Source organism: Electrona antarctica, assembly GCF_951216825.1.
Source record: "Electrona antarctica genome assembly, chromosome: 8".
In the NCBI taxonomy this organism is placed as follows: domain Eukaryota; kingdom Metazoa; phylum Chordata; class Actinopteri; order Myctophiformes; family Myctophidae; genus Electrona; species Electrona antarctica.
This window is the reverse complement of record NC_136789.1, coordinates 56303675-56326800: the sequence shown is the minus strand read 5'-3', so window position 1 is coordinate 56326800 and position 23126 is coordinate 56303675. Positions and strand designations below refer to the sequence as shown.

The following is a 23126-nucleotide window of genomic DNA, read 5'->3' as shown; positions in this document are numbered from 1 at the left end:
TCTGAGCCACAGGGGTCAAAGGGCCTTGGGGTCAGGAGGATAAACGGTCAGCAGCCAGGTCATCAGGGACAGAAGCTCCTCACCTCTTCGTCGTTGTTGAAAACGCTGTTCGTTCTCAACAAAGAGGTCTGACCCGAATATTACATTACGGCCTGGTAACAGTTATTTCAGCTGATCTTTTCCGATTCTTTTTGCATAATTGTTGGAATCGCTTGCATTCATAATTATGCATAGGAACCAGCTGGGTTAAATGAACAGAAATGTCATATTTTCATCACTATTTCATGTCATTGTCCACGCCCTTGTAACCCTTTTCAATCTGACCTCCTCCGTATGTTGGGGGCAAAACGTTGAGTAATGTATTCGGAAATGTCAAAAACAGGCCAGTCTACAAGCCTACAATGTGCCGCGGTATGACGCATTGTGAGCTTGTACTGTTAATGATTAAGTATATGAACTTAACCTGTAGGTAACAAAAAAGTCATTTTTGTATTATTAACATGAAGGCCAACAAACAATTAAATGGTTAATCGCAATTATTTGCATGCCAATTAATTGTCAACTGAAATGTCATAATCTTTGACTGCCTTAACAAATGGACCAGATACATATATTTCCTGTATAGAACTGTACTCTGTCTTAAGCAAAAATGTTCACGCCGTAGTTTTCGCGTGCCAAAAATAACATATTTTCAAGCTAACAAGCTTGAAGCTGGAGTGTAAATTAAGCTCAGGCATACATACTGTACGCAAATAAAATGTCACCACACTCGACTGGGTTGCTTTATCCCATTTTGGGCGGGAACCCCTTTTGGTGTTAGCATTATGTTATGCTTTAGCTATTGAAAAATAGCAGATCTACAAGCTCGTAGCGTGCCACCGAGTGGCGTGCTACGAGCTTGTAGGTCTGCTATTTTAGAAAAATAGAAAAACGACTGACATAGAAACACAGCTTTTACAGAAAACTGTCAGGATGTAGAAGACATTTTTTTTAGAATCTGATCTCAGGTCAAAAATGGGTTATTTATGGTGCCGACCGACGGGAAGGGATCGTTTTTCCAAAAAGCCGTTTGTCCACAAAGTCATCTCAGCCTAAAATCCTCTCACTTTCAATTCCAATTAAATCAACAGGATCAAAATATCTCAAATTAAAAGATTAATTCTGCCCTTCAGCGTTCATTTTCAAAAGGGGATTTTCCGCTGCATTAAGTGTGTTTGCATTGATCAGTCGCGTGGCATCAGAAACGTGATCAATAGGAAAGGGACAAACCAATCTGTAAAAGTGATTAACCCATTTTGACCTGAGATCGGATTCTAAAAATGTCAAGATTCAAGATTCAAGAATTTATTTGCCATGTCAACAAGTTGATAGGAATTTGTCTTGGTTCATACTCAACATATACAGACAACCATAGATACAAAAACAAAAAGGACAATACAATACAAAAACCAGCAGCATAGGGAATTACATTGTTTGCACTATGCATATTGCTACATATACATACATCTAGTTCAGATGTCTAATGGCTACGAGGTAAGTGCTATCTCTGAAGTCTTCTACGTCCTGACAGTTTTCTGAAAAAGCTATGTTTCCATGTCAGTCGTTCTTCGATTTTTCAAAAATAGCAGACCTACAAGCTCGTAGCGCGCCACTCGGTGGCGCGCTACGAGCTTGTAGATCTGCTATTTTTCAATAGCTAAAGCATAACACAATGCCGACACCAAAAGGGGTTCCCGTCCAAAATGGGTTAATTGAGCTAATCCTGTTTCCCGAGGAGGAGTGCAAATTATCATTTCCAAATAGCCCCCAATGGAAGTGATCAATGACGCACGCTATTGGTCAATTACCCGGGCACAGATGAGACACGCCACGCGGCCAAGGGTGCGTCTGAACCAGTAGGCCAGTATCACCCAGTCAGTCCTCAAACGTGTTCATGTTGAGGGACCCCCCCCCCAAAAAAGTGTTTTACCACGGACGGATATGTTTTAGCAGATTAACTAGTTGAAATGCTTTGCAAAGCTATAACTGTCATTCTACATTGTTCATCTCCTCTGCAAAACCGCTTTTAAATGCCTTGAAGGTTGTTTTTTATTTGACCAATGACCAACGGAATACTAACCTTAACCTTGATACTTGTTGTTTCAGATCATTATACTTTTGGAATATTATTTGTATAGCGTTGCATGTTACCGTTTCTCTGCTGCTAATTAAGTGATGTTCCTGTGTGTGTGTGTGTGTGTGTGTGTGTGTGTGTGTGTGTGTGTGTGTGTGTGTGTGCGCGCGCAGTAACTGGAATCGCCCTTCCAGCTCTTTAATGAATGTACAATGCCTTTTCAGGTCGGGAGGATCAGGGATACCAATTGTATCCAATCAGGAGAGAGAACTCATACAGGATATTAAAACAAATGAAGTTGGGAAGTGATGACACCAAGAAATGAGCTGTCAAAATGGAACTGGAACACTATAAAAAAAATGATAAATGGGTACTCTTGTCCCGATTAGTTGAAAATGTGCAACCCATCTGAAAGGGTATTTTCTGTTTGTTAATCCATTGAGACCTGGAACGCATCCATGTCACGTTAGCGTTAGCGTTTTAAACATTATGTTATAATTTAGCTATTGAAAAATAGCAGATCTACAAGCTCATAGCGCGCCACCGAGTGGCGCGCTATGAACTTGTAGGTCTGCTATTTTTGAAAAATCGTTAAAATGTGCCTCAAATCTTTCCGAAAATTGTCATGATTTTTTTTTTAATTTCGACGTCAGGCCTGAATGGGTTAAAGAGCTAGAGATATGGGGAGACGCATGTTACTAAACAGACACTCTTTTAGCAACGATTACTATCGCAATAGAGTTTTAACCTTTTAACCAAAAATAAAACATTTTTGTCTGGACCAAAACATGTCAAACGTACCCTTGGAATAACACGCTACGTCCTACCGGGGAAACCTGCCCTGGTCAGGTGAAAAGAGGTGGCTTGAACTCCTCATGCATAGAAGGAAGCATGAGGTCAGTCCGTTGCTCACCCCAGGTTGGTAGAGAGAGTCTAGCACCCAGGAAGACATTAGATAATTGACACTGGGTGAAAGAAAAAAATGCGTTGAAAAATCGTGGGATAAAACAAAAAAATAAAACGAATTGCCCCTAGTGAGATTAATACAGTTATCTCAACTTATTGCGGGACAGATTGAAAACCTAAATTCAATGCAAAAATACAAGCAGACTATAATCGTGTTACCGGGCTAACCGCCTGCACCGGACACAGAGGAGACGCCACGGGTTTTCCTTCTCTGGCACGGATCTGATGCAAAACCCAAGTGCACTTTTATTTTAGAAACCTTAATTCTTTAACTTCCGATGACCCGCTCTCTCTCTCTCTCTCAAACTCTGCTACCATTGTTGGTTTTATACTCGAAAGCCCTCGTCGCGAGCTCCCGTTTCTCCCTACGAAACGTTCAAACAGGGTCTGCTCTCAAAGGGACTGCCACCGGTCAATGCTGTGTGTGTGTGTGTGTGTGTGTGTGTGTACGAGGCCCTGTGGTCAGAGCCAAGGCTACAGAGACTTAGCATTATAGCTTTCACTGGACATCATGAGCATAATGCGCCCGACAGTGGTGGAAAGTTACCACTTTGCTCTGCAATTTTGAGGTACTTTTACTTCCAACCCGGAGGCCGGGTCGAAAATAGCAGATGTACAAGCTCGCAGCGCGGCACGAAGTGACGCGCTGCGAGCTTGTACATCTGCTATTTTGGAATAGCCTAAAGCAAATATCTAAAATGACACCTGAAGCTTTCTTGGTTTTAAAAAGGTTGACTGAGTATTTCCAGTTTTCAATTATACTTTAGACTTCATTCATTACATGTCAGAGGAAAACGTTGTAGGCTACTTTTTTAATACTCCAATTATTTGACATTTCTAGTCACTTTGTGGGTTTAGATTAGGCCCGTTGATAGGCGGAATAGCTCACACCGCATGACATGTTTTCTGAGCGAGTCTGACAATTAAAACAAAAATGTTTTAGCACTTTTATTATTTCGGCACTATGTATATTTTGATGTCAATACTTTTGTACTTCTACTCAAGTCAAAAATTCTGAATGCAGCCCTTTTACCGGCAACATTTTTTTTTACTTTACTAAAAAAAAAAAAAAAAAAAAAAAACGGAATACTTATTACCACCACCACTGACCGTGTGTTAGTTCCCTCCGCATATGAAATAAGTCTGCGTTTTAAGCATCTGCTTACAATCTGAAATAATTGCAAGGTAGGAGCATGCAAGGTCAATTGGACCAATTTGAAATTTTTTTTATGCACAAACCTGCTGGGGCCGTTTCTGGGGGGGCGCGTTTTCTCTCCCCGAGCGAGCAGATCCTTTTTCCTGGTACAAGGGTTTGTATTTTTTCACAGGAAACAGGACCCTAATTCCATACAGTGTCAGTTTGGATTTTGGATTCGCTGTCAAAACAAACAGTGATTGCCAGGTCCGCGACCCCCCTCCCCCCCCCCCCCCCCCAGGCCAGCCCCCGCACCCCCCCCTCCCCACACACCCGACAACTCTGCAACAGGTTCCACTTAGAAGAGAAGCCTTGTTCCCACTGTTTATCTTATCCCCACTTCCAGCCCGAGGAAGGTGTTAACACCATTAGCCTGCTACAAGTGTTCTGTTTGCGCACCGAGCGTCTCCGAAACACGATGCCTGTTTTCACAGAAAGACGGAAAAAGGGAGAAATGCCATTTTATAATTATTAAGATGAAAATCAGGGCATATAGTTTGAAAACCCGCGGAAGAAGGCGCGCGGAGGGGGGGGGGGGGGGGGGGGAGAAAGAAAGAAAAAAATCCAAAGAAGTCCTGCGATCCCAGAGCGATTAGAATTATAGCGCAATTGTGTTATTCGTTCGGAATATGGATTACAAATGTCCATAATAATAATAAAAAGAAAGAAATTGGCCCATAACAATTTCTGTAGGCCTACTATAGTGCAAACTACTTTTTTTTAGGTGGTGTGTGTGTGTGTGTGTGTGTGTGTGACTGTGTGTGTGTGTGTGTGTGGGTTGAGGGGGGGGGGGGGGGGGGGGGGGGGGGGGGTGCACAAAGAAAAGAATGAGGATATGAAAAGGAAAGTGGACCCTTGGGTTGTTGGTTTTTTCCCCCTCCCGTTCGAACCCAGGGCTCTTATGGAGACACAAACCCGACAAGTAGGAAGTGCGTAGCTCCAGGCGCTGTCGGCATAGGGGTTGTCCAGAGCAGGAAACGCGCCATTATGGCTCTCTCAGGTGGAGTTTCTGTGTGTGTGTCTGTGCGCGCGTGCGTGCGTGCGTGTGTGCGTGCGCGCAGCAGAGTGGTGTTATGGGAGAACGGCAGAGCCTGTTCACAAATAAACACTTCCACGCTGCAGCTAGCATGCTAGCCTGTAGCAACACCTATTTTCCTCAACGTGCAACACTCAGATGTACGTGTGGCGGACAGACGCGTCACGCGCACGCCGGCAACACCTCACCGTTAATTTAGCTCAATTGATTCCAATTAAATCCATTAAAAGCACCTGTGACATTTTAGATAACGGAGCATTACTACAATACATTAACCCATTTAGACCTGATTGAATCGTCTTCCAAATCAGACAGTTTTCTGAAAAACCTCTTTCTATGTCAGTGGTTCTCAAACTATTTCATTTCAAGGACCCCAAAACGCCTCCAGTACCCCCCAGAAGCAAAGCCTCATTTTCACGATTTTTCAAAAATAGCAGACCTACAAGCTCGTAGATCTGCTATTTTACAATAGCTAAAGTATAACGTAATGCTTAAAACACCAACAGGGGTTCCCGTCCAGAATGGGTTAAAACAATAGGACGTCCAGCTTGTAGATCTGCATGTGTTTATTTATTTTTTAATCTGTGCAAATCTTTGAATATAATATTTTTTAAAAGCAAACATTATTACATCAAATCTTTGCTTCTGGGGGTCCCTGGAACAACATATTTTGCGATCTGTGTCGGCGGCCAAATACATAATTTTGGGGGTCCTTGACAGGAACACGTTTGAGCACCACCGATATAGAAACATAGATTTAGCAGAAAACTGTAATTTCTAGAATTCGCCTCAGGTCTAAATGTATTAAGGCTACATTTGACTGTGTAGAACTAGAAACGGCAGCTAATATTGTTTTGACAGCATATAGCTCGCATATATATACATTTATTTATCCCAGGTGAATAGATGAAACCTATAACCACCTGCAGACCGTAAACCGCAGTGTTAATTTAAGGGTCCATTTGGTTACATTTGCACATTCTTTGGAGTTACATTAACATGGATTTTACTGTAGTGGAAAGGGCTACTAATTGTATTATTTTGACAGCAAAGTGTGCATATTGATTTACTTATCCAAATTTTGTGAAGCGTAAATGTATGATTTGAAACTGCATTTAGATGCATGTTGTATTATTAGCTACGCACTGAATTTGGATATAAACCGTCGTCTCTCGCACGCATGCACCGTGTTATTTTAAAATGGACATAAATACCATTTCATATTTTTCATATAATTGTGGAAATGTATTTTGACAGCCAGCTCAGTAGTGTTGAGTGGGTAGGAAATGAAATGAAATACAGTTAAATTAAATTAATTTGAAATGTGTGAACTTATGCTAACATGAACTCATAATATAGAATACACTACGACAAATTACTACTGTGGTATGTCATCGATGTAAAAAAAATGTTCTTTGTATTACAGAAGATGAGAAATAAATGGAGAATCCTAAATAAATAAAAAGGCAATTGTTGAAGAAAAATTAATTCAAAAATTAAGTGTAGGCTACGGCATGGTGGTTGTGAGCTTGTGAGAAGGCTGTGCTCCCCTGACACCATAACACCAACAAAATCCTCAGTAGTAATTGATTCATTTCTAACACGGAGCGTGCAAATGGAACCAAATGGACCCTTACAGATCTGCAACTCTGAGAGAGTGGCACATGGAACCAAAAATGGACCTTTACGGCTCTGCAGCTCTGACAGTGTACAGCTACAAATGTAACCAAATGGACCCTTATGGGTCTGTAACTCTGAGAGTGTACACGTAACTACAGCTGTAACCTAATTGAACTTTACGGGTCTGTAACTCTGAGAGTGTACAAAACATAAGCAAATGGACCCTTATGGGTCTGTAACTCTGAGAGTGTACAAAACATAAGCAAATGGACCCTTATGGGTCTGTAACTCTGAGTGTACAAAACATAAGCAAATGGACCCTTATGGGTCTGTAACTCTGAGAGTGTACAAAACATAAGCAAATGGACCCTTATGGGTCTGTAACTCTGAGAGTGTACAAAACATAAGCAAATGGACCCTTATGGGTCTGTAACTCTGAGAGTGTACAAAACATAAGCAAATGGACCCTTATGGGTCTGTAACTCTGAGAGTGTACAAAACATAAGCAAATGGATCCTTATGCAATTTAAGCATTTAGCGGACCCTCTTTATGGAGAGTGACGTACAGTAAGCAAGGTAAACTTGGAGGTTAATGCCTCAAATGCAGAGAGACGCTGTAACGCCTCAGTACATTAGGATCATAGAAGAACCTACAGTACATTAGGATCATAGAAGAACCTACAGTACATTAGGATCATAGAAGAACCTACAGTACATTAGGATCATAGAAGAACCTACAGTACATTAGGATCATAGAAGAACCTACAGTACATTAGGATCATAGAAGAACCTACAGTAGCAGCAGTGGATTACAGTACATTAGGATCATAGAAGAACCTACAGTAGAGAGACGCTGTAACGCCTCAGTACATTAGGATCATAGAAGAACCTACAGTACATTAGGATCATAGAAGAACCTACAGTACATTAGGATCATAGAAGAACCTACAGTAGCAGCAGTGGATTACAGTACATTAGGATCATAGAAGAACCTACAGTAGCAGCAGTGGATTACAGTACATTAGGATCATAGAAGAACCTACAGTAGCAGCAGTGGATTACAGTACATTAGGATCATAGAAGAACCTACAGTAGCAGCAGTGCTGTTTTTGGCAGCAAATGTAGTTTTAGTCATTAGTCTCTTGAATAGTTTTCATTTAGTTTTAGTCACATTTCAGTCACCCGGAATGTTTGTGTTTAGTCTTGTTTCAGTCGAAGATTTTAGTCGACTACATCTACAGTTGATTTAGTCGACAAAAATGTGTTTTGGCGGGCCTTGATGCCGTCGTAATGACTGTTTTTACACCTGCTGAAAATAGCCGATCTACTTGTAGATCGGCTATTTTCAGCATGCAACAGATTGTAAAATGACTTATACTGGATCTCTTGTCCACTAGTCCCTTCAAACATTTTAGTCTAGTTTTTATTTGTTGACGAAATTGTCAATATATGTAGTCTTAGTTTTAGTCATCATAGCTTAGTTTTTATTTAGTTTCCATTTAGCTTTCGTCAGTGGAAAAACTAGTGAAAATAGCTGATCTAGAAGGTCACAGCGCGCCGCTTTGCGCTGTGTTGTGAGCTTGTAGGTCAGCTATTTTCAATTATCCTTAAACATTTCTTTTCCCCCCTAATTTATGGAATTTCTTAGATTTTTCTTTCATTCATTCTAGAAATGACTTAGAAAAATCGTTTTATTTGGTATTAATACATGAAAACAAAATGTAGGAAATAAAAAAAATAAGGGACCCATAAAAATGTCCCGACCCACTGTTTGGGAAACAGTGGACTCTAAACAATATAATACAATAAAAACATGTACATTGAAACTATAGGATGCCAGGTATGGGTCTTATCTGTAACTCTGAGAGTGTAACAACAAGACTGATTCTGTACTCAAGAGTTAAATTATAACGGAGGATTGGACGAGTGCAGTGGTGCTCAGACAGACAGAATTGAGATTCCAGTTTGGTGGTGACCTTGTGAGAGCCTTTTATTAGCGGCTGCTTTGCCAAACACGCTGCTAATACCCTGAGCAAACAGCCCGGCCATCCAGGACGCTAAGCCCCCCCCCCCCCCCCACCCCCCCCCCCCAAACGCCACCATCAATACCGCCCCCAAAATCCCCCCCTCACTGTTATTAAGCTACCGCTTAAAGAAAACCTTTATCGCCGTCCATTCAAAGCTTTAATTACTAATTAAAGCTTTCATTCCAGACTTGTTTGAGGAAGATGTTGAGTTGAAGAAGAATTCTATTGTTTCGTTTGTTGTTTTTTGTCCTCCTTTCTTTTTCTTCTTCTTCTTTTTTTCCCTCTCTCTCTCCAAGAGGGTCTCATCTGTTAAGATGCTTAGGAATTTAATTAGTCGGACCCAAGGTGTGAATGATAACTAGTAACGATGATCAAATAATTATCGCTAAAGTATGATGATAGGCATTTCATTAAACTGTATATGTAATTACTGTATGGCCGGGAAATGGTGTAAAAGTATATTTTACTTAATTTTACTACATACACTGTATGGACTTTTTATGGCTGTAACATAATTTGCACCACAAAAGGTGCTCATAGTACTTAAATATGGAACCGTCAGTGATGTATTGCAGACATGGTAATGATAAAAATACTCTTTTAAACTCTTTAAAAGTGTGTGAGCATTGTGTGTCTGCAAAATCAAGTAGTCGGTACTTTGTTTTTTTCTAGATGACTGCTTAGGAATGCCGCTCTAAACCAGTTCCTTCATATTATCATACATTATCATATTAAAAGAGGAATTATTCTTGTGGTCCTAATTGCAAACCTAACTCATGCCCAGTCTGAGGTTTTTGCCTTTAGCGTTTGAAATGTGTTGGCACTTATCTCTCTCATGTTACGAAGAAATGATTCATTCCGTTGGGAATTTTGGGGATATTATGTACTGTATATTATATCCCTCAATGCTTAAAACAACACACAGTTTTACATCATGGATCACAAACGGTTTATGTCGCCGTGTCTTTTCTAAACCAAAATGTATAGCACTAAAAGTTTTATATGTATATTTATTTATTGTTTGTAATCATGGGAGAACCTCTTTTGGTGCTCTATACAGTTACGGTAGCACCTTTTCGGTGCCAATAGCTGAATGAAAGGTCCTCGGTTTGATTCCCGGCTCCATTAGCTACGTGTCCCTGAGCAAGACAACTGCTCCGCCCTCGGGCGCTCCACATGCGGCCTCTACAGGGCTTGAGCAGCCATCAGCTGGGTGACACTGGGTGACCCTCAGGCGCTCCACATGGCCTCTACAAGGCCTGAGCAGCCATCAGCTGGGTGACACTGTGACCATGGGATCAATACGGTCTCCATTATCTTGATTTGAAGATGCTATATGCCAGCTGTGTCGAATGGTGTTACGTTGAAGAGTACGTAGAGAACCTTGACGGACACATTGGACCCTTTTCCACCAAAAATAACTTTGGTTGTAGAACTGGTTCTGTTCCAGGGGCGGCTGTGGCTCAGGGGTAGAGTGGCCGGATGGGAACCGCAAGGTTGCCAGCTCGAGCCCGGGCTCTCCCCCAGAGTTAGCGTCGAAGTGTGCTTGAGCAAGACACCAAATTGCTCCCGATGTGCAGGTTAGCACACGTCTGATTCAACTTCAATCTCGTAACCATTTTGGCCAATCAGATTTGACTATAGAGCGTCGCAGTCCCGCCCCCTACCCTGGACCAGGAAATGATTCTCCGTTCATTTTCCTCATAGACATTTCAGAAAGTATTTATTTAAAGACGTTTACGCCGCGGACAAAGCCAACTCGAGTCGTGACAAATCATGACAACAAACACAATTTTTTGGGCCGAACAAATAATTAGAAAGAAGAAAAAAAACGGCAAGTTACAACACTTTTTGTTTTTTTTCTACTTTGTAATCATTTGTTTGGTCCAAAATATTGTTTGTGTTGTCATGAGTTGTCACGACTCGAGTTGGCTTTGTCCGCGGCGTAACCGTCTTTAAATAAATACTTTAAGAAATGTCTATGGGAAAAATGCATTGGGATTAATTTCCTGGTCCATGGTAGGGGCGGGACTGCAAGGCTCTATATTAATTCCTAGTCGGGGACAGGCCTACCACCATCGTCATTGATCTATTCATTATGATTTTCTTTTTTTTTTTATTTAAGTAAGACTTGTGCACAGTTCAAAGTGACACTTTGTCAAAACTTAAGATCCCCGAAAACAGTTCATTCGGGGCAATTATGCTCAGAAGTCAATCATATACCGTGCCGTCGGTCAAAAATACAGCGCACAGCAGGCAGTTTAATAAACAGTGAGGATTTTACTGTGTGCACACGGATCTAATTAATCACGGACTGTGTTTTCTTGAGTCACCTGTCGGCTTCTATCCTGCCACAGTGAGATGAGGTCTAAATTCAAAACACATTTCAGTGGCAAATGTGATTGTGTTGCATTAGCATTCCACTCGATTCATTCCACGCAGACGGAATTCCACACTGTTCATTTAAACTCCGAAGATGGAACCAATTTGTACACCCTTTGTTTGAACCGGGTTTGCCACTAAACCTTTTTAAAGTAATGGTCTGAATGGCACTTCAACAATTACATTAGCTCAACAACCACCCACGATCAAACTTTCCTTTTCTATTTTCTAAAAAAAAAAGTGATTTAAAACGGTGGTTCTCAAAGTGAAGTCCGGGGACCCCCAGGGATCCTTGAGGGGGGTTCCAGGGGGTCCTGCAGCAAAGGGAGTTCATATTATACTCTGATCAAAACTCTCATCAAAACTTGAACCCTATTTATATATATATATATATATATATACGGTACACGCTGTGAGCTTGTAGATCTGCTATTTCCAAAATAATCTTGAAAAAAAAAAAAGTCAAATATATTTACAAACATTTTAACAACACAAGTCTTGTGTGGGGTGTCCAAAAACATTTTCCGCGGCCAAATACATCATTTGGGGATCCTTGACATGACAAAAAGTTAGAAAACCACCACCTTTTTAAAAAAAGACCCCACGAACACAGAATCCAGCACAAATACTAATCCATAAGAGGGCTTCCTTAATCCATCGATACCTGGAACGCATCCATGTCACGTTAGCGTTAGCGTTTTAAACATTGTTATAATTTAGCTATTGAAAAATAGCAGATCTACAAGCTCATAGCGCGCCACCGAGTGGCGCGCTATGAGCTTGTAGGTCTGCTATTTTTGAAAAATCGTTAAAATGTGCCTCAAATCTTTCCGAAAATTGTCATGATTTAGAAAACTTTTTTTTTTTAAATTTCGACGTCAGGCCTGAATGGGTTAACCCATTAAGAACCGAGGCCGACATATAGTCTCCGTCAGGTGCAAACCCGACATGTCCAAAACGGTTAAGGCCTAGTCATAGTCCAGTTTTCGGTGAAGAGGTGGTTCGTAAAAACGGAGAGATGTGTTGTGTGAGGCGTGACGTCGTGTTGTAGTTTCCGGTGGTCACCTCCTCCTTCAGAAATCTAAAATGGTTACGGATGCTTTCCCGGATTTAACGGGTTAAGAATAATATCGTGTAATCAAGCCTGCGCCCGGACATCTGGAAATGTAAAAAGAAAAAAAGAAAAGAAAGAAAAATACAAAAAAAATAAGGGGTGAAATCAAACTGGAGAGGTTTTTTTCACCATTCACCCTACTTTTGTTCCCTTTACAACCTTAATGACAACACTGTCACATCCAATCAGCTCAGCACCGCTCCACAATCCATTTTTCAAACTTTATGACAGCTGTAATAGCTCCCACCTGTTGCCACCATCCTGCCTCATGAATGGCAACTTCCCAGTGCTCTCTCCGCGCGCGCGCGCGCGCACGCACTCACGGTGCGTGCGTGCGTGTGTGTGTGTGTGTGTGTGCGCGCGGTGCATGTGTCTGTCTGTCTGTCTGTCTGTCTGTCTGTCTGTCTGTGCGCTTGCGCGGTGCGTGTGTCTGTCTGTGTGCGTGTCTGTCTGTGTGTGTGCGCGCGCGGTGTGTGTGTGCGTAACAGAGACAAAGGCCTCTATTAGCTGCAGTTGCAGTGAGGTCACTCAGGCATTAAATTAGTTCCAGCCCCGCTACCCCTCCCACCACCCACCCAGCGCACGTGTGTGCACACACACACACACACACACACACGCACACACACACACACACACACACACACACACACGCGCGCACGCACACGCGCGCTCCCGCACACATTACTAAACTCGTGAGGACGTCGATATCTCAGTACAGCACTTTAACAAACGACTTTTTTGGGGTGGGCGGGCATTTGTAACCACAACGCTAAGATGAAAATACAGTCCATCTACAAACTCACAGCTTGAGGTTGTACGTGCAGGCTGTTATTTTGGGTGTGTGACAAACTGGTACGCAACTGATGTGTAAAACAGGCATAAATCCCTAACACGTAACCTTAACACGTACGTAACCTCTGTCTAACCCCAACCACCAAATCTGAATCTCTTCCGAAATGTTAGTCGAAAAGTCCTCGTCAACTATTAAAACCACCATTTCTCTCTTGTTAGCACCAGGCAGCTGTGGAAAAAGTACTGGCATTTTTTTTACTTAGGTATACTGCAATATACTAGAAATACTCTGTTACCAGAATTCAAAATGTACTTCAGTAAAAGTACCGGTACAAAGTATTGGCATCAAAATATACTTACAGTACCAAAAAGTACAGAATTATACAGAATGTCCCATTTAAAGTTTTCAAAATGTATATATGAATTCTTTTTGAAAATAGCAGATCGATACAAGTTTACAATGCATCTCGTCAGCTATTTTCAAGTGGCTGAAATGTGTGTATATATAGGGCTGAAGTGGTTAATCTACAAAGGAACTAACACAAGCTTTACTATAAATGTAGTGGGGTAAAAGTACAATATTTGGAGCGGAGATGTAGTGGAGTAGAAGTAAAATGATTGGAAATACTCAAAGTACAAATACCTCAAAATTGGGAACCCCTTTTGGTGTTCTTGTTGCCATGTACAGTATGATAGCAGCATAACATGTTTGACATTTTTGAATAAATATTAGTTTTTTTTTTATTCAGAAAAAAGGTCAGGCCTCAGTCCAAAATGGGGGGCGCGCGCGCGCACGCACGCACGCACGCACGCACGCACGCACGCACGCACACGCGCACGCGCACACGCACACGCACACACCTAGTTACATAAGTTGAGCATATGCATACGCCTGTAGAAGGTTGAGGCCAGGGCAAGTACTACGGCAAGTGCTATATGGGCTAAGATGGAGTCTGAAGAGGTGCGTTTTCAGACTGCGGCGGAAGATTGGGAGTGAGTCTGCAGTTCTGATTGTAATGGGAAGTGCATTCCATAGTTTTGGAGCCAGAAGGGAGAAGAGTTTGGACACACACACACAATTGCCACAATTCACAAAAATTCTTCATTCTAGTCCCCCCTCTCCCTCCCTCCCTCCCTCCCTCCCTCTCCTCTCCTGTTGAGTCAGTGCCATGGTGTTATTTCCATTCACGTGCCACACGCTGCCTGCCTCTGTGTGGCCGACTCCACGCCACTCATGTCATCACACATCACTTTGCGTTCACAGGCCTCGTCGGCACTTAATTCTGGACCTGCCGCCTGCGTTCCGCTGCTCCTAGTGTCGCGTAAAGCCAGACAACTATTCCACAACCTCTCAATGCCATTATAGAGGCTGGAACTAACACTTCCCCAAATCCCAGACAGGAAGATGTCATCTGTTCCTCATTTCCGTTCACGAAAATAGATTTTTAAATATCTTTAAAGCATAATAATATCTGGTAAGCAGTGGGCTATTAATAACTACTACGGCGGTGCCCCGTTGGGCTCTGGCCTACTTGGGACGATGCAAGTTGGAAATGCATGCCCCGCCCAGTTATTATGTCTGTGTACTTGCCCATATATGGAGTTCTTTGTCAGGCATGCCCAAATAGGGAGTCTATGCAGATGTCAGAATGATGTCAGAACAGGCCAGCTCCATATATGGAGATATAGGGGTGATCAGGTCCAGGGCCCGGGCAGAGGCCTTTTGTGGCGTTTCTGGACAACCGTGGGTCCGACCGACTGGACACCGGCACTGCACTCCCTGTGGGGGGGGGGGGGGGGGGGGTGGAACGCGTGTGTCGAATTTGAAGTCAGTGGGGCGAACGGTTCCCGAGTTACGTGTATTATACGTACAGAGAGACTTTTCAACTAATTTGAGACAATTCAACTAATTTGATATATAGTTGGAACACATTCGCAACTACTGTAAAAGACCAAACCGAAGCGTGGAGGAGGCGTCGCATCCGGTTTAGCCGCGGATCATTGTCAGAGCTTCCGTTGCTCCGGACTGTATGACGGAAGCATTTTGAACATTGTGGGAGGCCAGACTACACCACGCCTACCGCTGTTGCAATGCACTGTATACGTCGTAGTTGTATGCCAGCGACTCAAAATCGACTATCTACAGTTGGAGGCCATCGATATTGTCCTTTTCTTTTTGCTGAGGTTTGCGTGATCTGCGCAAAAGGACAGTTAACCCATTTTGGGCGGGAACCCCTTTTGGTGTTTTAAACATTATGTTATAATTTAGCTATTGAAAAATAGCAGATCTACAAGCTCGTAGCGCGCCACCGAGTGGCGCGCTACGAGCTTGTAGGTCTGCTATTTTTGAAAAATCGTGAAAATATTTATTTCAGAAAACTGGAGGATTTAGAAGGAGGTCAGGCCTAAATGGGTCAAATGATAAGGGACAATATCGGTGGCACCCAACTGTACATGCCCACAACCCGTTTGGCCTGCGACAACATGATTATGAACTTGGAGATCGGCTAATCTCACAGAACATTCACCCGTCTTGGTCTATTTTCGCAGAATGTTGGTCTACTTTTGCGCGTCCATATGCTGGTGTCCGGGTAGCTCCGTCGGCAGCAGTATTGTTTTCGTCGACTAAAACTATGACGAAAAATGTTCGTCGACTACCTTTTTTCATTGATGAAAACTAAATGGAAACCAAATGAAAACTAACCCATGATGACTAAAACTGAGACTAAATATACTGAAAATTGTCAAAAAAAATTCACTTGGTTGCATGCTGAAAATAGCCGATCTACAAGCTCACAACGCGTCGCAGCGCAACGCGTTGTGAACTTGTAGATCGGCTATTTTCAGCAAGTGTAAAAACAGTCATTACGACGGCATCAAGGCCCGCCAAAATACATTTTAGTCGACTAAATCAACTGTAGATTTAGTCGACTAAAATCTTATATTTAGTCGACTAAAACTAGACTAACACTAAAACATTCCAGGTGACTAAAATGTGACTGGAACTAAATGAAAGCTATTGAAGAGACTATGACTAAAACTAAAATCTAAATTTGCTGCCAAAAACAACACTGGTCGGCAGAGCACCCACCCTTCGAGTCTCCATGAGTTCGATCCCGGGCACCGCCAACTCGGCGTATGAGGAGCACGGCTTGGGGTGCGGCAAGTTGTGCGGTAGGTAAGGTAACTGGGAGCTGGTGGTAGGTGTGGCGCGCCACCTCAGCAATGCATCTCCCAGGGGTCTAGTCTAGTGCATTGGAACGGGGATAGACCCTCTGGCTGATCCCTGATGATGTAACGGGGATAGGCCCTCTGGCTGATCCCTGATGATGTAACGGGGATAGACCCTCTGGCTGATCCCTGATGTAACGGGGATAGGCCCTCTGGCTGATCCCTGATGATGTAACGGGGATAGACCCTCTGGCTGATCCCTGATGATGTAACTGGGATAGACCCTCTGGCTGATCCCTGATGATGTAACGGGGATAGGCATGTCACTCTGGCTGATATACCAACAATAAGCCTCTCCCAGACCTACTGTGTAGAATGTTTGTCTATCTGCAAATGTTTGGTTGTTTTTCACCTAATGTTATGTGTGAAAAGAAAATAACACAGAAATGTGTGTATTTTTGGCCGTTATGACTCCCCCGAAAAATATATATTTTCAAACATTTGAGCCAAGTTATTTTAGAGAACCGGTTGGCATTTTTTTGGGGGGGGGGGGGAAATTCCATCCACCGACCTGGACTGGATTCGAATGGAATGGACTGAAATTAAACTGGAACTGGACTGGACTAGACCGGAGCAGAGCATATAGGCTACAGTATAAAGAGTGGAGTACTCTGTATGTCACCCTTCCAGCAGGTTCACGTGGTGTATGTGTGCGTGCAGTGTGTGTGTGCGTGCGTGCGTGCATTACCCTTCCAGCAGGTCCATGACGGTGGGCGTGTGTTCGTGCGTGCGTGCGTGTGCGTGCGTGCGTGCGTGCATTACCCTTCCAGCAGGTCCATGGTGGTGGGCGTGACCTCGGTGTAGAGCAGCGTGCGTCCCAGCGTGCGTGTGCGCAGGTGCTCTCTGTACGCGTCCACGCTGAACTGCTCCGAGCTCACACACGCCTCCGGAGGCTCCGCGACCAGGGCCAGCGTCCCCGGAGGGTCACCGGCGCCTCCTCCTCGAGAAAAAGAAAAGTACTCAATTGTTTTTGCTTAAGTGAAAAGTATCAATTACTGCACAATGTAGAACTATAATACTCCGGATTTTTTTTTTTTAATACTACCACACTATTTTGCAAAGAGTGGTCATATGACATTTATATGTAACATTATTTTCTTCTGGTATGTCCTATATGGGTGTGTCACATTGTGTTATGGTAGTGTTATGGTATTTCATAATACCATAACACATGGTATTTCATAATCTTACTATATGCCCTGAAATCCTGAATAAAAAAAAAGAAAAAAAGAAAAAGAGTTCCGGAATTCAAAATGTAGGCTACTTGAGGGAAAGTACAATTCAAAATGTAGGCTACTTGAGGGAAAGTACAATTCAAAATGTAGGCTACTTGAGGGAAAGTACAATTCAAAATGTAGGCTACTTGAGGGAAAGTACAAAAAGTATTGTCATCAAAATGTACTTAACGTGGCAAAAGTAAAAAGTACTCTTCATGCAGAATGTCTCATTTCAAGTTTTCAAGTGGATACAAATATTTTGAAAATAGCCGATCTACAAGCTCACAATGCGTCGCATCGCGACGCATTGTGAGCTTGTAGATCGGCTATTTTCAAACGGCTGAAATGTATATGAGGCTGAAGCGGTACAAAGTAACTATAGTAACTAAAGTTTTAAAATAAAATGTAGCGGAGTAAAAAGTACAATATTTGCCTCCGAGATGCAGTGGAGTAGAAGAAAAAGCATTGGAAATAAATAAGTCAAGTAATGTACACATACCTAGGCCAAGACCACGGCCAGGCCGAGGCTCGTGGCCTCCTTGGGGACAGCCGGAGGCGGACACCAGCCTCAGAGGGGTCTTGGAGGAGCGGATCAGACCGCCGGGGTCCGCGTGAGCCCGCAGCCACATCAGGAAGTGGGCCTTGTTCTCCTGCGGCGAAAGGTATACATGCAGAAAAAAACATTTAAGAATGACGACTATACTGGGCCGTGGCTCAGCGGTCCAGGCACCTTGGCTGGTAACCCAGTCTGGCAGTGTGCCCGCGGGTTCGACTCCCGATCCCGACGGCCTTTACTGCATGTCATCCCCCCATGTCCCTCCCCATTTCCTGTCAGCCTACTGTCTGTCCCTCCATAAAAAATATAAAATAAAGGCGAAAGCCACAAAAAAAAAACATTTAAGAATGACGACTATACTGGGCCGTGGCTCAGCGGTCCAGGCACCTTGGCCGGTAGTCCGAGCCTGGCAGTGTGACGCGGGTTCGACTCCCGATCCCGGCGGCCTTCACTGCATGACACTCCCCCATCTCTCTCCCCCATTTCCTGTCAGCCTGCTGTCTGTCTCTCTATAAAAAATATTAAATAAAAGGCGAAAGCCGCAAAAAAAACATTAGAAAAAAAATGTAGAATGACGACTATAGTGTGCTGCACGATTCTTGCTCAACATTTTCCTCCACAAGAATTGAGAGCGCGATTGTCACACTTCTCTTTTTTTTTTTCCATGGAAAGATTTAGTGTCTTTAGTCCGTAGTTGCTGAACATCTCATTTTAGGGGGCAAGTATAATATTTTAAGTAGGGATGTTGAAAAAAGTTGAAAATCGACTCGATTTTCGACTCATGCCTTCCGCGACTCAAAAACGTATGAGTCGAAAAATCGTTTTTATTTTATTTTTTATTTTTTTGTAATGGCAGCGCCGCTCCTCACATGCTTGCCCTGGCTGCAGTTAGAGCGCCATCGTCCAAGGGTGTGGGGTGAAGGGGAAGGGTATCTTAGCAACACTGAATGCTCTGTCCCATTGGTCGTGTGCTCGTATCATGAGCCAATGGCTGCAGCTCTGAGCCCCCAGACCCCAGGTTCGCATCTCATGACAGGTCCGCTCTGTTTTGAGCTGTGAGCGCTCTTCTCTTCTCGTGAAGAAAGCAGGACAGCGTTGTCAAATAAATCCCGCCGTCATTCATACTGTATTTATTCCCCGACCCGACATTAAAATACGGAACAACGTGCGTCCCGTATCAGTTCATTACGGGACTTGTGACAGGCTGCTGCAGACACTTGAGAGTTGGGACTAGCAGCATAGCAGCCGATAGCGCCGCTGCTCCTTCAGTGTCGTTGTTTACAAAATAAAGTTAATTTTTTATTATTGGGCTTTGATCATTGATGCAAATTCTAAACATATGGATGCAGCTGCAGAAGTTGTGTTGCTTAAAGGAATGCATAGTTGCGTTCTCCTCAACTGCTGCGCAGCAACAACAAAAATAAAAAAATAAAAAATAATGGAAAATAAATAGGAAAAAAAGTCGATCGACTCGTCGATTTGCAGCCTCGATTTATCGATTGGCCAAATATGAGTCGTTTGGCATCCCTAATTTTAAGGCATATACATCATTATTAGCCAGGGATCCTTTTAACACCACGCATATGGTATAAGTTATATCGTATTAACATGAAAATAACATTTTATTCACTAAGAAAAGTGACATAATAATACATAAATGTAAATTGACTACCATATACTATAGTGTACGTGCAATTTAACTAGCGTATAAATGGGTGACCCATAAGGGTCCACTTGGTTGCATTCATACGCCTGTTAAATGAACACCGTGGCTCTTGACTGTGTGGGTTAACGAAGGTCTGTTGCTAATCATGGATCATCTTAATTAACCCCTCTCTCCGAGAGCCGTCACTTCGCATTAACCCATTTTGACCTGAGATCAGATTCTACAAATGTCTTCTACATCCTGACAGTTTTCTGCTCAGTGGCGCGCTATGAGCTTGTAGATCTGCTATTTTCCAATAGCTAAAGCATGACATAATGCTAACACCAAAAGGGGTTCCCGCCCAAAATGGGTTAATCAGCCTGGCTCCCAGACGCGCCGTGTGTCTGTGGACTCAACCTAAACGCTATATATGCACATGCTGGGGAAGAACATGACTCTTTGTGTACATTACACCACATGAGGACCCCTTCAAATGATGTTTAAAAATCTATCCGTCACACCCGTCCTCATCACAGGCCGTCAGAGGAAGCGTCTAAAAGGGAGTCATGGTATCGATGCCGTCACGCAGAAACCCGGTATCTTCATTTTTCTACTTTTGTTCTTTTGTTCTTTAGGGGGCGCTAGCCCCTCCTATGCCCAGCTTTGCGTGTTTGCGTGTACCACGATTCGATTGGCCGAGCAAGGCATGCGTGCCGACGCATGACGATAAGAGCGCCGCTCACTTCACACAAGTGTGATCACCGCCAGGTATTAATTCATGAATTCTTCCTTAAAAAAAAGGACCACTTCACCACTTTTCAACCTATCTTCATATAATTGGTCCTCACTAATATTATAGTGCACCAGTGACATCATCAATGGGCAGATCTTTTTTTTTAAACAAGATCTTTTTTTGAGTGGTGCAAACCACTCCAACAACTGGCTGTGTTAGTACCCGTGTGTGTTTGTGCCTGTACGGGTGAGCATGGTTGCTATGGTTAGTGTGTGATGTCACTGTTGCACCACTCAGTTCACACGGGTGTGATTTTTTAAAGAATATTTAGATTTGTATTATCGTGAGAACGATGGCTTCCATTTTGGCATTGCACCTTTTCAGGAATAGAGAGCCTGCCGTTTCTATTTATTAGCTTGGATTCCCCATCGATGATGTCACTGGTGGACGGGTTTCTGGACTGCCCGCAGCCCTCCTATGAGACACAGACTGAGTAGGTGCTATTTTATCACGAACATTACACATGAGCACCAATTATATGAAGATAGATCGAAAAGTGTTGAAGTGGTCCTTTAACTGCCAGCATTTTTCAGTGAAAACCTCATTTTGAAGGTTCCACCGGAAGCTTTAATCCACTAATCCACTAGTCCACCTTGTTGGTACTAGTTGACTAGTACAGTTGGAGGCCATCGATATTGTCCTTTTCTTTTTGCTGAGGTTTGCGTGATCTGCGCAAAAGGACAGTTAACCCATTTTGGGCGGGAACCCCTTTTGGTGTTTTAAACATGTTATAATTTAGCTATTGAAAAATAGCAGATCTACAAGCTCATAGCGCGCCACCGAGTGGCGCGCTACGAGCTTGTAGGTCTGCTATTTTTGAAAAATCGTGAAAATATTTATTTCAGAAAACTGGAGGATTTAGAAGGATTTTTTAAAATTTTGAGGTCAGGCCTAAATGGGTCAAATGATAAGGGACAATATCGGTGGCACCCAACTGTATATCAAAATAAACTTCTTCACAAGCCGGTGATTGCAGATCGAGCAGCACGCGTGTCTGGAGCCGCGATTCACATACCAGTGTTGACTTGTGTCGACTGAAACTTTGGCGGCAAATGTTCGGCGGCTACCCGTTTTCACTGGCGAAGACTAAATAAAAACTAAGCTATTGACAAGTTCCTCAACAAATGAAAAGAGAGAGAGAAGAGAAGAGATAGACAAGTCATTTTAGGTTTGGTTGCGCTCGGGGGAAATGGCAGATCTACAAGATCACAACACGTCACGCTGCAACACATTGTTAGCTTGTAGATCAGCCATTTTCAGCATGCCACCATGTAGAATCAGGCATTAGTAACACCATCAAGGCCTGCTTGGTGACAAAATCAACTGTACATTTAGTCGACTAAAATCTTGTGATTTCACTCCACCTCTTCACTCCACCTCACCCCCTAGCACTCACCTCTTCACACTTCACCTCACCCCCTAGCACTCACCTCTTCAGACTCCACCTCACCCCTAGCACTCACCTCTTCAGACTCCACCTCACCCCCTAGCACTCACCTCTTCAGACTCCACCTCACCCCCTAGCACTCACCTCTTCAGACTCCACCTCACCCCCTAGCACTCACCTCTTCAGACTCCACCTCACCCCCTAGCACTCACCTCTTCACTCCACCTCACCCCCCTAGCACTCATCTCTTCAGACTCCACCTCACCCCCTAGCACTCACCTCTTCAGACTCCACCTCACCCCCTAGCACTCACCTCTTCACTCCACCTCACCCCCTAGCACTCACCTCTTCACTCCACCTCACCCCCTAGCACTCATCTCTTCACTCCACCTCACCCCCTAGCACTCACCTCTTCAAACTCCACCTCACCCCCTAGCACTCACCTCTTCAGACTCCACCTCACCCCCTAGCACTCACCTCTTCAGACTCCACCTCACTCCCTAGCACTCACCTCTTCACTCCACCTCACCCCCTAGCACTCACCTCTTCACTCCACCTCACCCCCTAGGACTCACCTCTTCAGACTCCACCTCACCCCCTAGCACTCATCTCTTCAGACTCCACCTCACCCCCCTAGCACTCACCTCTTCAGACTCCACCTCACCCCCCTAGCACTCACCTCTTCAGACTCCACCTCACTCCCTAGCACTCACCTCTTCACTCCACCTCACCCCCTAGCACTCACCTCTTCACTCCACCTCACCCCCTAGGACTCACCTCTTCAGACTCCACCTCACCCCCCTAGCACTCACCTCTTCAGACTCCACCTCACCCCCCTAGCACTCACCTCTTCAGACTCCACCTCACCCCCTAGCACTCACCTCTTAAGACTCCACCTCACCCCCTAGCACTCACCTCTTCAGACTCCACCTCACCCCCTAGCACTCACCTCTTCAGACTCCACCTCACTCCCTAGCACTCACCTCTTCACTCCACCTCACCCCCGTAGCACTCACCGCTTCAAACTCCACCTCACCCCCCTAGCACTCACC

General features: G+C 43.7%; 1 protein-coding gene across 5 annotated transcripts in view; it reads right to left on the bottom strand.

Moving 5' to 3' along the window:
• Window positions 1-23126, bottom strand: part of hlcs (holocarboxylase synthetase (biotin-(proprionyl-CoA-carboxylase (ATP-hydrolysing)) ligase)) — a 94306-nt gene that overhangs the window by 45514 nt on the left and 25666 nt on the right. For 2 of the 5 annotated variants that reach the window (XM_079507645.1, XM_079507649.1), the window contains 2 exons: window positions 18193-18343; window positions 17239-17416 (listed from right to left, as the gene is read on the bottom strand). In XM_079507645.1, coding sequence (XP_079363771.1) covers window positions 17239-17416; window positions 18193-18343 — 329 coding nt within the window. The remainder of the gene's footprint in view (window positions 1-17238; window positions 17417-18192; window positions 18344-23126) is intronic. The other 3 variants (XM_079507646.1, XM_079507647.1, XM_079507648.1) reach the window with 3 other exon arrangements.